The 13538-nt window shown below is 60.5% G+C and overlaps 2 protein-coding genes across 2 annotated transcripts; one reads left to right on the top strand and one right to left on the bottom strand.

The window, feature by feature from the left end:
• The first annotated feature begins 404 nt into the window (after positions 1–404).
• LOC113977355 (POU domain, class 5, transcription factor 3-like) lies at positions 405–5137 on the top strand. Its single transcript, XM_027703411.1, has 5 exons — positions 405–902; positions 2543–2654; positions 3035–3165; positions 3665–3829; positions 4558–5137. The coding sequence occupies exons 1-5, from the start codon at positions 405–407 to the stop codon at positions 4807–4809; spliced, it is 1158 nt and encodes a 385-aa protein (XP_027559212.1). The 3' UTR covers positions 4810–5137.
• Positions 5138–7842: 2705 nt separating this feature from the next.
• On the bottom strand, positions 7843–9136 carry FUT7 (fucosyltransferase 7). Its single transcript, XM_027703413.1, has one exon. The coding sequence runs from the start codon at positions 9121–9123 to the stop codon at positions 8080–8082; it is 1044 nt and encodes a 347-aa protein (XP_027559214.1). The 5' UTR covers positions 9124–9136; the 3' UTR covers positions 7843–8079.
• Between the last annotated feature and the right edge of the window lie 4402 nt (positions 9137–13538).

Raw genomic sequence — 13538 nt, 5'->3', positions numbered from 1 at the left:
ATAGCGCTGAGGGGGTTCCCAGGTGGGGAGACTCTGGGGCTGGTGCTGCCCTAACACTGTCGCGGGTCCCTCCTCGAGCAGCGCGGGGCCGGAGAGGTGCGAGGCTCCGCAGGAGGGTCGGTATCCTCCCCCTCTCCCTGTCCCGTCGGGGCCGTCCCGTCCACCTTCCCGCGGCAAGGGTGTGGGCCGGTGCTGCCCCCTCCCACCGCACCTTCCCCCCCGTGCCCCCCGCCCCCCCGGGGGATCAAGTTCACGCCCGACCCACTGATGCGGGGCCCAATGGGGCCGGGGCCCATCTCCATTCGGCCCGGCCCGGCCCCGCCGCTCTCAGAGGCCCCAGCGGCGCCGCAGCAGGGAGGCAGCGGCCGGCAGCCCCCGCATGGAGCCCTAGGGCGGCGGGCAGCATGTTCAGCCCGGACGGGGGGCTGCCGGCCGCCCCCTTCGGCCTCCTGACCGACGGCGGCCCACCCTTCCCCCGTGCCGGCTTCGACGGGGCGCCCGCCCAGCCGCTCTTCTTCCCCTTCGCCGCCGCCGCCGAACCCGAGCCCGCCCGCGACCCGCCGCCGGCCCGCGCCTGGCTGCCCCCGCCCGCCCCCGCGCCTCCTGCCAAGGCAGAGGCGCGCCCGAGCCGGTCCTGCAGCCAGCCCGAGCCCGAGCCCCGCACTGCCGCCTGCTGCGGCCCGGCCTGGCCGCCCCCGCCCTGGGCCGGCCCCGCGCCCCCCGGCCCCGCCGCCCTGCCTGGGCCGCCTTTCCCCGGCCCGGCCGCCCCTGCTTTCCCCGGTCCCCAGCTCTGCCCCGCCGCGCTGCAGCCGGGCGCCGGCGGCCCCTCGGGGCTGGGCAGCAGCGGCAGCTCCAGCGGCGCCGCCAGCGAGGGCGGACACTCCAGCGACAGCGGCGAGGAGGTGAGACCCGACGGGATGGGGATGGGCGGCCTTCCGCCACCCGCACACGACATGTCTCGGCTTTCCTCCCCGCCCGGTACCGCTGCCGGGATAGAGACCAGAGCCGCGGCTCGCCGAGACCCCGCCGGTGCCTCCTGTACGGCCCTGCCGTCGGGTGCCCCCGGGGAGAAGCCCTGATACGGCGCTAGGGCTCACCCCGGCTCGGTCACCCTCTCAGCGGGGAGCGCCTCGGGGAGGCTGCTTTGGGGTAAAAGAGGGGGGTTTGGGGACTTAGGGGGGCAGTTTTCTCTTTGTTCTGTCGCCCCTGGCACGTGATGCGGCGGGGCCGCCCCGCGTAGCGATGTCGAAGGCCGGCTCCGGAGGGATACTGGGGGCAGCGCTGCACGGTCCCGAGCCGCTGCTCCCGGAGCTCCATGGGCACCCACGGCTGCTGGAGCAGAGACAGCCCTAAGATGAGGGCGGGGGGGCGGCAGCACTGCTTACCGGCACGGCCGGACCTGTGGTTTGGGTTAGGTTTTAATATTTTTTCATCTTGGCATAACGCGAGCCCGCTCCGGGAGCAGCAGCGCGGCCGATGCCAGGGCTGGTCTGTGCGGGGATTGGGTGTGTTTGCGCAGCTGCCTCCGGGCCGTGGCTGCGGGAGCTCCCACGCGCAATGGGTGCGGGTCCCCGGGCCGCAGTCGGCCGCGCTGGGTAGGGGGTGGTCACGAGTGGTGTTTCCCGGCTGCGGGACGGTAAAGAATGCCCCGTGGGAGAGATATTCCGGGCTTCCCGCTGCTGATCTACGCCTAGAATTATAAGCCGCGGCTCGGTGACTTGAGGAACGCCTAGAAAACCCACAACCGTGCTGAAAAATGGAACTTGGGTAAAAGGCTTCAAACTGCCACCGCAGCGGCTGAAGACTGCGCGGCAGGGAGGTGGGAAGCGCCTGGGTAACCGCTTTCCAAAAGGAAAGAGCCTGCTGGTGGCAAAGAGGAGCTTGAGTCCCACGCGTCTCTCGGGCGCTTTGGTCCCTAGCTTCGCGGGAGCCTTTTCCCTGTACCGGGCGCAGGCGGGAGAGCAGTTGGCGAGGGGCTGTCCTAGCCCCAGAGCCATGGCGAAGTGGCCCACGCCGCGGGAGAGCTGAGTCTTGGTGTCGTGTGGTGGGATGCGTGGGAGTGGGGCGAATCTGGGGCCGTCGGTCCAATGTGGCCGTCGGTGCTGCCTCTGATCAGGCCAGAAGACCGCGAGCTGGGGGATAAAGGGGACATTCCCAGGGCGTGTTGAGGCAGACCAGGAGGTCTGGGTGCTCATTGTGCCACTCTTGGCCGCCGCCGCGCCGGCGTGGGTTGATCTGGGCGGTGTTCGTAGTCGGGGGGGAGGGGGGGTCCTGTGTGGGGCATGGTGGAGGTGCTTCGTGGTACCTGAGCAGAGTCCCTCGTCCGGGGGTTGGGAAAAACCGCTCTGTCGCCCATCCCATCGCCCAAGGACCACATCGCATGAGCACTTGTCCCATTGCATGTCCGTGCTGCCAAGGGCTCAGCTGAGCCTCCCTCTGCCCTGTCCCCGTCCCACGGGGACCTCGTCAACCCGACAGACCCCGCTCTTGGCAGCCCCTGGCCGCGAGTTGTCCCCTCTCAGTGTCTATCTGTCCCTGCCAGGATGCGCCAACCTCTGGAGAGCTGGAGCAATTCGCCAAGGACCTCAAGCACAAGCGCATCATGCTGGGCTTCACCCAGGCCGACGTGGGGCTGGCCCTGGGCACACTCTACGGTGAGGGGCAGCAGAGGGTCGGGGGAGGGCCCTCTTCTCCCCCCACAGCTTGGGGGAAGGGAGAAGCTGGGGAGGGGGATGGTATTACCTGGCCCAATGGAGACTTCTGTTCCTTAACGACCTGCGAAAGAGCCGACAAGCACCAGCCCCGGGGCTCCCGGGGCGGGAGTTGGGGGGTGGGCCCAGCCCTGCGGTGAGCTCGAAGGGTTCGATAGCAGGGAACTGGTTTAATACAATAGCTAAATCCCTGCTGAAGCAGTAAAAGAATCTGTTCCCTGGTCTTCCAGGGACAGGGGAGGTTTGGGGGTGGCAGATCCTGGGGAGCTGCAGATGGAGGCAGCTGCGCAGTGCATGATGCCCTGCCCTCCCTGCCCGTGCAGGGAAGATGTTCAGCCAGACAACCATCTGCCGCTTTGAAGCGCTCCAGCTCAGCTTCAAGAACATGTGCAAGCTGAAACCGCTGTTGCAGCGCTGGCTCAACGAGGCAGAGAACACGGACAACATGCAAGAGGTACAGGCCAGGGAGGGTGGGAGCTGGGGTACCCTGCGCCTGCAAGCCCTCAAGCCACAGATTCTTCTCCGTTTCCAACATGCCTTTGGGGAGAGAAGAGGGAAACAGGAGGTATTTTGTGCCACAGCAGCATCTCACTGCATGGCTTCAGTCCAGCTTGGGGGGATATCGCTGCGTATTGCTTTCTGCCAAGCTGAGGGGAGCCCAATCCCCCCACAGACACCTAGTGATTATGGCAGCTCCCATCTTGGAGCAGCCAGGTCCTGCTGGAACCTCATATAGGCTCAATGTGCAGCTTACTGCTCCCTGGGGAATGTGGCGGGGGTGCGGGAAGATGTGTCCAGCCTCCCCACACCAGCTACTGGCAGGGCTGGGATACTGGGAATGGCCCCAGTCACACAGTCTGTTCCCAGAGCTCTGCAGCCAGCCACACGTGTGCCCAGAGCCTGGTGGAGACTCTTCCATCCAGTGACCAACATGTTCCCTCTCTTGTTCCCAGATGTGCAATGCAGAGCAAGTGCTGGCCCAAGCCCGGAAGAGAAAACGCAGGACCAGCATTGAGACCAATGTGAAGGGGACACTGGAGAGCTTCTTCCGCAAGTGCGTGAAGCCCAATCCCCAGGAGATCTCCCAGATTGCTGAGGACCTCAACCTGGATAAAGACGTAGGTTGGGAGGGTGGGAAGGGTGGGTGCCCAAATGTCGGCAGCTCCTGAGCATCTGCATCAGGCGAGTTTGATACTTTGTCTCAGAGCAGAAGTGAGCAGTTATGAGGTATAGCTCACCAGTATGAAAAAAACCCACTTGGCTCCAGAGGAGACTTTCCTTCACAGATGGAGTATTTAAAACTTTACCGGGACAAAAATAATTCCCAGACCCAACACAAACCCCATCTGTGTTTGTTTATATGCACATAATGTATGAAAGTAATCCTTTTATACTAATTCTCCTCTAAAGAAGCTGATTTTTGCCCCCAAGAACCCACACGGAAAGTGAAAACTTTTTTTCTTCATTGGAAGTGGAAATGCACGAGAAGACAAACAAAACACAACCTACAAACAATACACAAGTTCCAGTCACAAATGTATATTGGCTTCATCTGATAATGCCACTGGCCTTTGGAGAGAAACCTTTCTTTCAATTCATTATCTTCTTTCCTGTTCAACATTTTCTACCTCTCATCTCTTAGCTCTGGAAGCAGTGGAAAAGTGTTCCTGGCTGGAGTCCATCAGGGCTCAGACCAGGAAAGAGGTGTGTGGCAGGGAGGGGGCTGCACTGGCAACTTGGGGTGCTGTGGAGGTGCCACCAGCAGAAGGGTCTCCTTGTCATCAGACAAGATGTCACAGAGTGCCTGGGGTCACCCCCTCACCCATCTCTGTCTCCCTCCCTGCAGGTGGTCCGGGTCTGGTTCTGCAACCGGCGTCAGAAAGGCAAACGACTGCTGCTGCCCTACGGCAACGAGGCAGATGGGATGATGTACGACATGAACCAGCCGCTGGTGCCCCCCACTCTGCCCATCCCAGTGACGTCCCAGGGCTACAGCCTGGCACCCTCCCCTCCCATCTACATGCCGACCTTTCACAAAGCTGAGATGTTCCCACAAGCGCTGCAGCCTGGGCTCTCCATGAGCAACAGCGGCCACTGAACCGGGGGCTGTGGGGTCACTGCAGGTGGTCTGGCAGCCCCCACTTTGCCCTGGGCTGGCACAGGCAAAGCCCTGCTTCCGCTCGTTGGGCTGCTGTGTGGGGCTTTTTGGGGTGCAAGGGGCTGGGAACCTGTTGCTCACTCTCTACAGTTGCTCCCACCCAGCCCTTCCCGGTTATGTGATCTTACTGGTCCCAGCAGCACTGGCCCCCCTCTGACCTCTCCTAGGGGCAGCTGCTCCTGCCCCACTGCACCCCTTGAAGCCATGTGCGCCCAGCCCCAGCCACTCTCCTGGAAGACCCAAAAAAAAGGATTTTTTAGATTTTGGGGTGGGGGGAGGGGGGTGGTTTTGTTATTTTTTTAAATGGTTTTTGGTTGTAGTTTTTAAAAAGCAAAAATTTTCGTAGTGATCTAGTTTCCCAGGTGCCTCCTCCCTGTCATGTAGAGCAGGGCTGGAACACCATGCCCAGGGCTGAGGGGCCCTGGTGGCTCTGCCCACCCTCCTGGGCAGCCAGGGTGAGCTGAGGCCTGGGGCGAGGGGTGGAGGTGAGCCCCTGCCGCCCCTTGAGCTGTGGCACAGGAGAGCTTCACCCCTCCGTGGGTCAGCTGGTGAGGCCTGTTTGGGTCGAGGGGTCCTCCCCAGCGCTTGTGCCCAGCACAAACTGGGCAAAGGGGACTGAGGACCCTCAGTCCCCTGGGCCCTCCTCACTCTCCACCCACTGTCCCCTGCCCCAGCCTGGCTTGGCTGCCCAGAAACCACCTTTCCCTGGGGGGTCCCAGCCCAGGGGGCCAACAGCGCCCTGTCCATGCTGCTAGCACCCCAAGCCTTCCAGCCTGCTGTAGTTAATTATGATTTCTATATTTTTTGTTCTTAATCACATTCCCCCTGGCAGTGAAATAAATCTCAGAGTTCTTTAGGGCAAGAATGAGTTAACCCTTTCCTCGCTTCACTTGCATCCCTGCTCCTGCAGCCCAGCAGTGCATGTGGGGGCACAGGGACACTGGACCAAGGCACCCAAAAAGAATGGATGTGTCCCTGTCCTGCTGGCAACACCCAGCTCTTGTCTGCCTGCAGCTTGGCTCCTAAACCAGGGCTGGTGGCAGCTTGGTTCTGGAGGGGCACCAACTTGTCAGGGCTGCTTGTTCTGAAGCAGAGGGAGTCAAAAGTGAAGGAGGGGTCATCTTCCACCCAGTTTAAACTGCTGGTTTGCTGTAGCTGCTTCTGGGAAAGGGGGAAGCAAGTGGGATCTCATTGGCAGGCTGCTTCAGCAACTGCCATGGACAGGGAAGGACTAGGGAGGATGTAGAGTGGTAGGCAGGGAAGAGGTCTGTGAAGCTGGGTTTGTTCTCACCCACAGGGCTGCTGGTGTGACACTGATGGGCAAAGGGTGGATGCTCCCATGTGCGTGGTCCATCTGAGTCAGCCTCATGCTGCGGTGATGCCAACCCAGCCAGGCAGGTCCAGTGGGCACTGGGAGCTGAGCCAGTGGGAACTGGGGGTATCTGGGGGATGACTTCGCATTCCCCCACCATGGTCTCGGCAGCTGATTTGCCTCCAGCCCTTTCCCTTGAGGGACCTTCCCTCGGGCAGAATGAAATCCCCAGCCAAGCCTGTAGGGAAGCTTCTGGAAAGCCCAATTTTCAGCTCAGCAGCTGATTTGGTCTACAGGTCTGCCTGGAGTGGGGGCACTTAAGGCAACTGCTAACAGCACCCTGGGACTCTGCTGGGCTGGGTGCGAGCCCTGCGTGGCAGGACCCCCTTGGCTCACTCTACATCCCTACTTGTTATCCAGGGATACTTCCCTGCCTGCCCATGGGGTGGGGGCACAGCCATACATGGCATCCACTAGAAACTCCCTGTCACAGCTGCGCAGTCTAAGGGTGTGGGAGGCTGGTGGGGTTGGGAGCAGAAAGCTGAGAAGGGTATCATCTCCCTGAGGTCTGCTTCTCTCCACATTTCCATCTGATCTTCTACTTCCAGCCAGGCAGGACCCCCGATCCCCCATATCCCACTGCCCCGGCACCCTGCCCATGGGCACCCAGCACCTGTCTGTGGGCACCCACAGCCCCTCCTGCTGCACTTCTGGTTGACCCAGAAAACAAAGCGGAAATCGGAAGCCACAGAAGTCAGAAGAGCGCGGTGTGCCTGGTGTGCCTGTTCAACTGTCGCCCCACCAGGGCTGGCACCAGGGCAGGGTTGCCCCCTCTACCAAGGGGGACCTGAGTCCTAATGGGCACCTGGTGGGTCACAGGGTGGCAGGGGTGGAGTTGGGTGACTTCAGAGCTGCAGGGAGGAAAACTTGGGGAAACTTGTGACTAAAAGTTGTTTATATCACTAGGGTTGATGATACCGAGCAGAAGGGCATGGAGCAAGGCATGGGTGGAGCAGTGTGTCTCACTCCCTGGTCCTGTCACTCAAACCCGACATCACCACTGATCCCAGATGGTGCCCATGCTGCAGGGGGTGTACATGGTACCGGGTGCCCATCACGGAGGGTGCTGTCTGTGCAGGATGTGTGCATGGTGCACGGTGGCCGTGGTGCAGGGTCCCCACAGTGCAATGTCTGTGTGTGCAGGGTGCCCATGGGACTAGCTTTGCTCCCAGAGGCCACCGGCTTGCTTCTTTCCTGCCACAGCGGGGAGGGAGTGACAAACCACAGCATCCCTGTGCCTGGCTGACTCTGAGATTGCCCTGAGAGGATCTGCTGTCCTGTGGCTCCTCACTGGCACAGTGGCACCCACGATTCAAGGGGGGTGGGGGAGAGGGGTGCTGCTGGGAAATGGGGGAGCAGAGGCTGTGTCCCCTCCTGGCCATGGGGTGCTGGGCCCCCCTGGACTGCTTGAGCATGGCTCCTCCACCCCAACCGCAAATGTCACCATGCGGCCTCTGCCACCAGGGCTTTGGCACCCAGCAAATGGTGCTGGGGGGACACTGAGGATCACAGGGGAAGGTTGGGGAGCCCTCAGCCGCCCACCAGCCTCCTGCCCTGCCCACACCTTGCACCACAGTCACAGCCTCGGCAGCAACGTACCATTTATTTCCAAAGCACCCTCTGGTCCTGCCAGCACCCTGGCAAGATGGTCAGCGTTGGGTCAGGAAAATTAAGTCATGGGGAGTTGCTCAAGGTCCCAGTGTGGCAACAGCTGGATTGGGCCAAGAATGGTCCTCCCTTCCCTCCCTGCCCCACATCCTGGTCTGCAGGTGGGTGCCTCACACACCTCCCACCCCTATATCCTCAGCCTGGATACATCCCAATGGTCCTGGCACACACTAGGAGTTGAACCAGCTCTGCAGGTCGGGATAGAGTTGGCCGCGGGGCAGGTGGGGGTAAGCGGTGCAGATGGTGCAGATCCGCTCCCTCCAGTCAGTGTAGAGCTTCACACTGAACCTCCTCTGCCAGGCAAAGAACTGCTGGTAGCGGCTGGAGTTCATGGTCTTCAGGAAGATGGCCAGCTCCTCCAGGGAGTTGAAGTCATCAACGTGGATGAAGGAATCGGCAGGAATGAACTGCTCATAGTTGGCCCGAGGTGGCCCCAGCACCACGGGCACAGTGCCGGCCAGCAGCGAGTTCCTCCAGAGCTTCTCTGTGATGTAGTCCCGGTGGATGGAGTTCTCGAAGGCTAGGTAGAACCTGGACTTGGATGTCATTGGCAAGAGGCAGTCCTTGCAGAGGGGTTTGTTGTTTGCTTTCCCATATACATTCACATGGAGGTACCTGGAGAGGTTTTTGTAGACTTCAGCTCTTTTCTGAGTCCTGTGGTAGTTGCTGATAACCCAGGATACCAAGTTGGTCTTTGCAGGGATGTTCATAGTGGCCGAGCGGTTGGGCACAAGCTTGCCATAGGGGATAAAGATGTCTGAGTCCTGCCTGTAGGTCATCACCCAGTTGAAGGTTTGGTTCCATCCTGCTAGAGCTCTACTGTTGGAGGGGGACTCCAGGGAGACCCATACCCAGTTCTGCCCTGGTGGCCTCTCCTTGGGCAGCCTGTCCTGGCCAGGCTGAAGCCTGGCATGGGGGAACACCACCACATCGGCCTGGCGCAGGAGCTGCCGCTCTGTGGTGAGCCAGCAGCCTGTGATGCCGTACAGCTCGTGGCACACGTCCCCACTGACATTGGGGACCTGCTTCGAGGGCCATTCCCACACCAGCACCACTAGTGGCTCTGTGTGTTTGGAGTCTTCTCTGGAGCCATTGGAGGGGTTTGGGAAGCACCTCAGGTTCCAGAGCATGGTTACAAACACCCCAGCAGTGACCAAGGTCTTCACACCAGGCCGACCCCACGGTGACCGTGGCAGTGGTGATGCCCGGGGCATGCTGGCAGGATGGCTGTCACCTCCTCAGGTGACAAAGCTGACGCCTGGGACAGAGGAGAGACCACCAATGACCATCGTTTCAGCTTGCCGGGGGCAAGGGGTGACTGGGAGGTGCTGGGATCCGAGGGGCCAGAGAAAGGGCTTCTCCATGAAACCTGGGCCTCAACATCACCCCTGGACTGTCTGCTCCCCTATACCACAGGGTTCCCCGTGCACCTGGTGTCACCCCGGGGTGGTCTTTGTTCTCCCTCCCATGGTCCCTGGTGTCTCCATCTTTGGGCGAGCACAGATACTGCCAGAAGGTGCAGAGCTGATGGGAAGCATCCACTTGTGCCCCCTGCCCCACTGCCCATCACAAGAGGTCCTTGGTGCTTGCTCTGTGCCTCAGTTTCCCCACCTGATATGTAGCCATGGTCCCACTCCTTACTTTGTCCAGAATAGGTCAAACCTGATATGCAGCCAGCCTTGCCGCAGCTGTGCACCAGAGGATGAGGAGGAAGATCCCAGTCCCACCTAAATAACCCCAAGGTGAGGCCCCAGCTGCAAAACCGAGTGTCTCTGGGGCTGACTGTGAAGTCTGAAACTCCGTTCAGGGCCAGACTGGAGTGTCCTGCCCAAGAAGTGCCCCAGCATTCTCCTGCAACAATGACAAGGCAATCCCCAAGCTCGAGGTGCCCTCCCCAGGTCAGGGTGCTATCCCCAGCCCCCAAGGACATGAGGAGCCCCAGCAAGCTGGGAGGTCGTACCCCAAACACTCATATTTTATATTCAGAATGTCACAAATGGCCAGTGCTCCGCTGTGCAGGCACGAAGGGCAGGAAGGGCAGTGAGAACAAAAAGGGCAGAAAGGGCAGCGTGGGAAGGGAGGTCAGGGAAGGCAGGGAGGGCAATGCAGCACTTGGAGCTGCCACTGACGGGGCTCAGCCCGCAGGCACATGGGCCCTCCAGCTGTGGGATACTCACCCTGCTACGGTGTCCGTCTGTCTGCCTCGGGCTTCCACTGCGGTTTAACCAACAACACTGCTGGGAACAGAGCAGTGGTGAAGGTGGCAAGAGGGATGCTTGGCTGGGCTGGAGACTAGCCACCAGCTTGAGCCCAGTCTGGAGTGCCAGTCCCATGGCAGGGCTCAGTGCCTGCAGGCCACCCACGGCATTCAGTAGCAAAGCTGGTTTCTCTTTTGTGGAAACCTCTGGAAACATACGGGCTGCCTGCACCCTGGTGCCAGCTGGGGCTGGGCCCATTCCTCCAGTATTGGAGTCTCCTGGAAAGCAGTGCCCTACTTTCCCACCCACCCCAGCACTGCAGCTTGGCTGCAAAAAATCCCTTCCTTGCCTTGGCCGGCTCCATCTGTCCTGCTAAAATATACCAAGCTAAGTTTAGGCTCCAGACAAACCTGGCATGGGAAGCAGAGAGGGCTGGGAAAGCTTTCCTGGTTCCCTGCACTGCACATCAGTGCTGTGGGTCCCTCTCCCTGGCAGTGGGGATGCTGCCCCTGTTTTGGGGATGATCTGAAAGGGAACCTCCTACTCCAGCAGTGCCAGGGGCCGCCCCACTTCTCAGCCCCTCTCCCCTTGGTGGTCAGCGGTGCTGAACTTGGACTTACCGGGATGGAGGTGTGCAAGATGCCAGGTGCGTCTGCCTGGGTGCTGCCGCACTGGGCTGGGGCACTCAAAGGCTTCCTCTTTTCTGTGGTTTTTGCCTTGTCCCAACCCCATGGCGGGTCCTTCCTGCCCCATGTGGCAGCTGGCACAGCCCGCTCCCAGCACTTCCCCTGAGCCACCCCGGGGGCTGGTACACGCCCACAGCTGGGTGGGTGCCCTATGGCCAGGTGGGTACCTTGTGTCCTGGGTGGGTACCCCATGACTGGGTGGGTTTTCTCTGGCTGAGTGGGCACCCCATGGTGGGTGCATGCCCCAGAGCAAGCTGGGTGCCCTGGGGCTGAATGGGTGCCCAGTGACCGTGTGTGTCCTGTGGCTGAGTGGGTGCTACATGGCTGAGCATGTGCCCCATAGATGTGTGGGTGCCCCATGGCTGGGTAGGCACACTCAGCCTCGACAAGGTGCCACCCATCTGCCACCTGCAGCCTGGTTGCAAACAGGATACCAGCCTGACTCCAACTCCCACTGACTCATCCTGAAACTGTAAACGAACGCAGCCCCAGCATCCCCACAGTGCTGCTGAGCCCTGTTCATTGCCCTGCCTGGGATGTTTCCTGCCGAAAGGGGAAGCGGGCACGTGTGAGCCTCAGTGGTGCATGCACGAGCTGTCTCCTGGGTCCCGGCCCCGATCCTGCCCTGCTCCCAGTCTGGCTCAGTTGTGTTCTTTGCTGGCATTGCTATCCAGGACCCAAGTCTCCATGAAAGTCCTGGCAGGCAAAATGAGATGGTGAAACTAAAGCAGAGGCATGGAGGGGACTACCAAGGTGTGCAGCACTGTTCTTGAAGCTGGCAGGGGTATGCCCTATGCCCTGGCACACACAGAGCTGGGAACGAGACCCCAAACAAGACCTCCCTGGGGATTCTTGGGCTGCTCTAATGCCCCTGGGGTCTGCACCATTAGACCTGCCGGCTGTCAGGTCCCTGGGATCCCTGTTGGGCATGGTGCCATGTCACTGTGCCAGGGTGTAGCAGGGCTCTGTGGTTTCAGTGTCACCCTGGGAGCCCTCAGAGGCCAACTGTAGCCCCAAGGCAGGGTGTTCCTTCCTCTGTAACCATGTCCCCAGCTTCCTGTCATCTTTTCTCACTTTCTTTCTGCATTTCTTTCACTGCATGATTGAGAGCCCAGATACCACAATCTGTGGGCACCATTCCCAGCCTGGCCTGGGCCAGCCCTGTCAGCTGTGGGCAGCAGTCTCTACCTGGCTGAAGCATTCAGCATCATCCTGCTGCTGTCCCATATCTTGAGGGCTAAGGGCCACACTGGCTGGGGCCGTTCCCCTCCGCAGGCAGCACTGGCAATAGAATTTCCATGGGGGATTGAGGATGTCTTTTGGAGCAGGAGGGAGCTTTTTCCTGGCACTTGTAGCTGTCACCTGCAAGTGCTGCCCCAGGACACCCTGGCAGCAGAGACAATGCCCCAGGAGGACTTGCAGCCAGTAGGTCCAGACACCCTCACCCTGTTGCCCAAGGAACGTAGCTCCGAGCCAGGCTGGGAGCCAGGACCAGCACTGCCTGGGTGGGCTCGGCAGAGATCAGGGCCAGGAACCAGGCCACGGGACCACTGGGGAACACAAGACAGCACCAGCACAGAGCAAAGAACTGTGGGTGGGTGGGTGCTGCCACCTGCAGATGACCCCACACAGAGAGAGGAGCTTGGCCGCCCCAAAAGGAAGTCCCCTGAGAGGTACTCAGGGCTCCATGTCCCCAAGGCTTCAGGCCCCGGGTCCATGGAGGATGCTTTTCCCGGGGCTGTGCTGTCCCACGGTACGCTGCTGTGTCTGTCCCTTGCTGGCCCTGCAGAGGGTTCTGTCCTCATGCCAAGCAGAAAAGAGAAGCTCCCCAAGACTCACGCAGGGGCAGCAGGAAGGGAGGGAGCAGGAGACTCAGGTCAGGGCTTTGATCCACCTGTGGAGCCCCCCCTGCACCCTTCTAAGCTGGGGAACCACTCTGCTGCAGGACAGGGGTTTTGAGGTGCTTCTTGTGTGGGCTGGGGACAACCCACATGCAATCCCATGCAGGGAGCCAAGGGTGACAGCTTCCCTCCTTTCCCAGGCACCCAGCAAAAGCCCAGTTCCTCTCAGTTCTGGGCAGCACTGCCCATACCCCTCCCTGCACACCCAGCAACCCTCCCAAACTAGGCACCCTCCCCAGCACACAGAGCTGGGTGCACGATGCCTCTTCACCACTGCATCCCTTATCCTCCCGCGCCTCAACAGTGTTTCACCCAGAAGTTTGGGGAATAATGGCACTTTGTGTTGGACAAGGGGAGCTTTTGTTAGAGCCGTGCAGCTGCCGAAGGGCCTTCCCTGAGTACAGGGCACCCTTTGCAGCACCACTGGGTCTGCAGCAGCCAGAGGGGGATTCATCACTCCCAGCTGAACTTGGCTGGAAAAAGAGACGGTCACAGAGAGTTAGAGGGAAAGAGACAGGAGAGGGAGAGGAGGCTGTGGAGAGCAGGAAGAGGGAGGGACAGGTGGGAAATGGAGAGAACCAGAGTGATGGGAAGAGAGAGGGAAAGAAGGATGGAGGAATGGATGGAAGCAAGGACTGATGGAAGGGAGAGAAGACAGAAGGAGGGAGAAAAAGAAGGAAGGAAGGGTAGAAGTAAGGACGGATGGGAGGACAGATGGATGGGAAGAAGCATGGATGAATGGAAGGAAAAAAGGATGGATGGCAGGATAGATGCAAGTAAGGGTGGATGGGAGGAAGGAGAAGAGCTAGCCTGGCTCAGTGCTAATTGCTGCTGAAAGCATCCT

Source organism: Neopelma chrysocephalum, unplaced genomic scaffold (assembly GCF_003984885.1).
Source record: "Neopelma chrysocephalum unplaced genomic scaffold, ASM398488v2 Primary Assembly neopelma1_226, whole genome shotgun sequence".
Lineage (NCBI taxonomy): Eukaryota > Metazoa > Chordata > Aves > Passeriformes > Pipridae > Neopelma > Neopelma chrysocephalum.
This window is presented reverse-complemented; position numbering and strand designations above follow the sequence as displayed.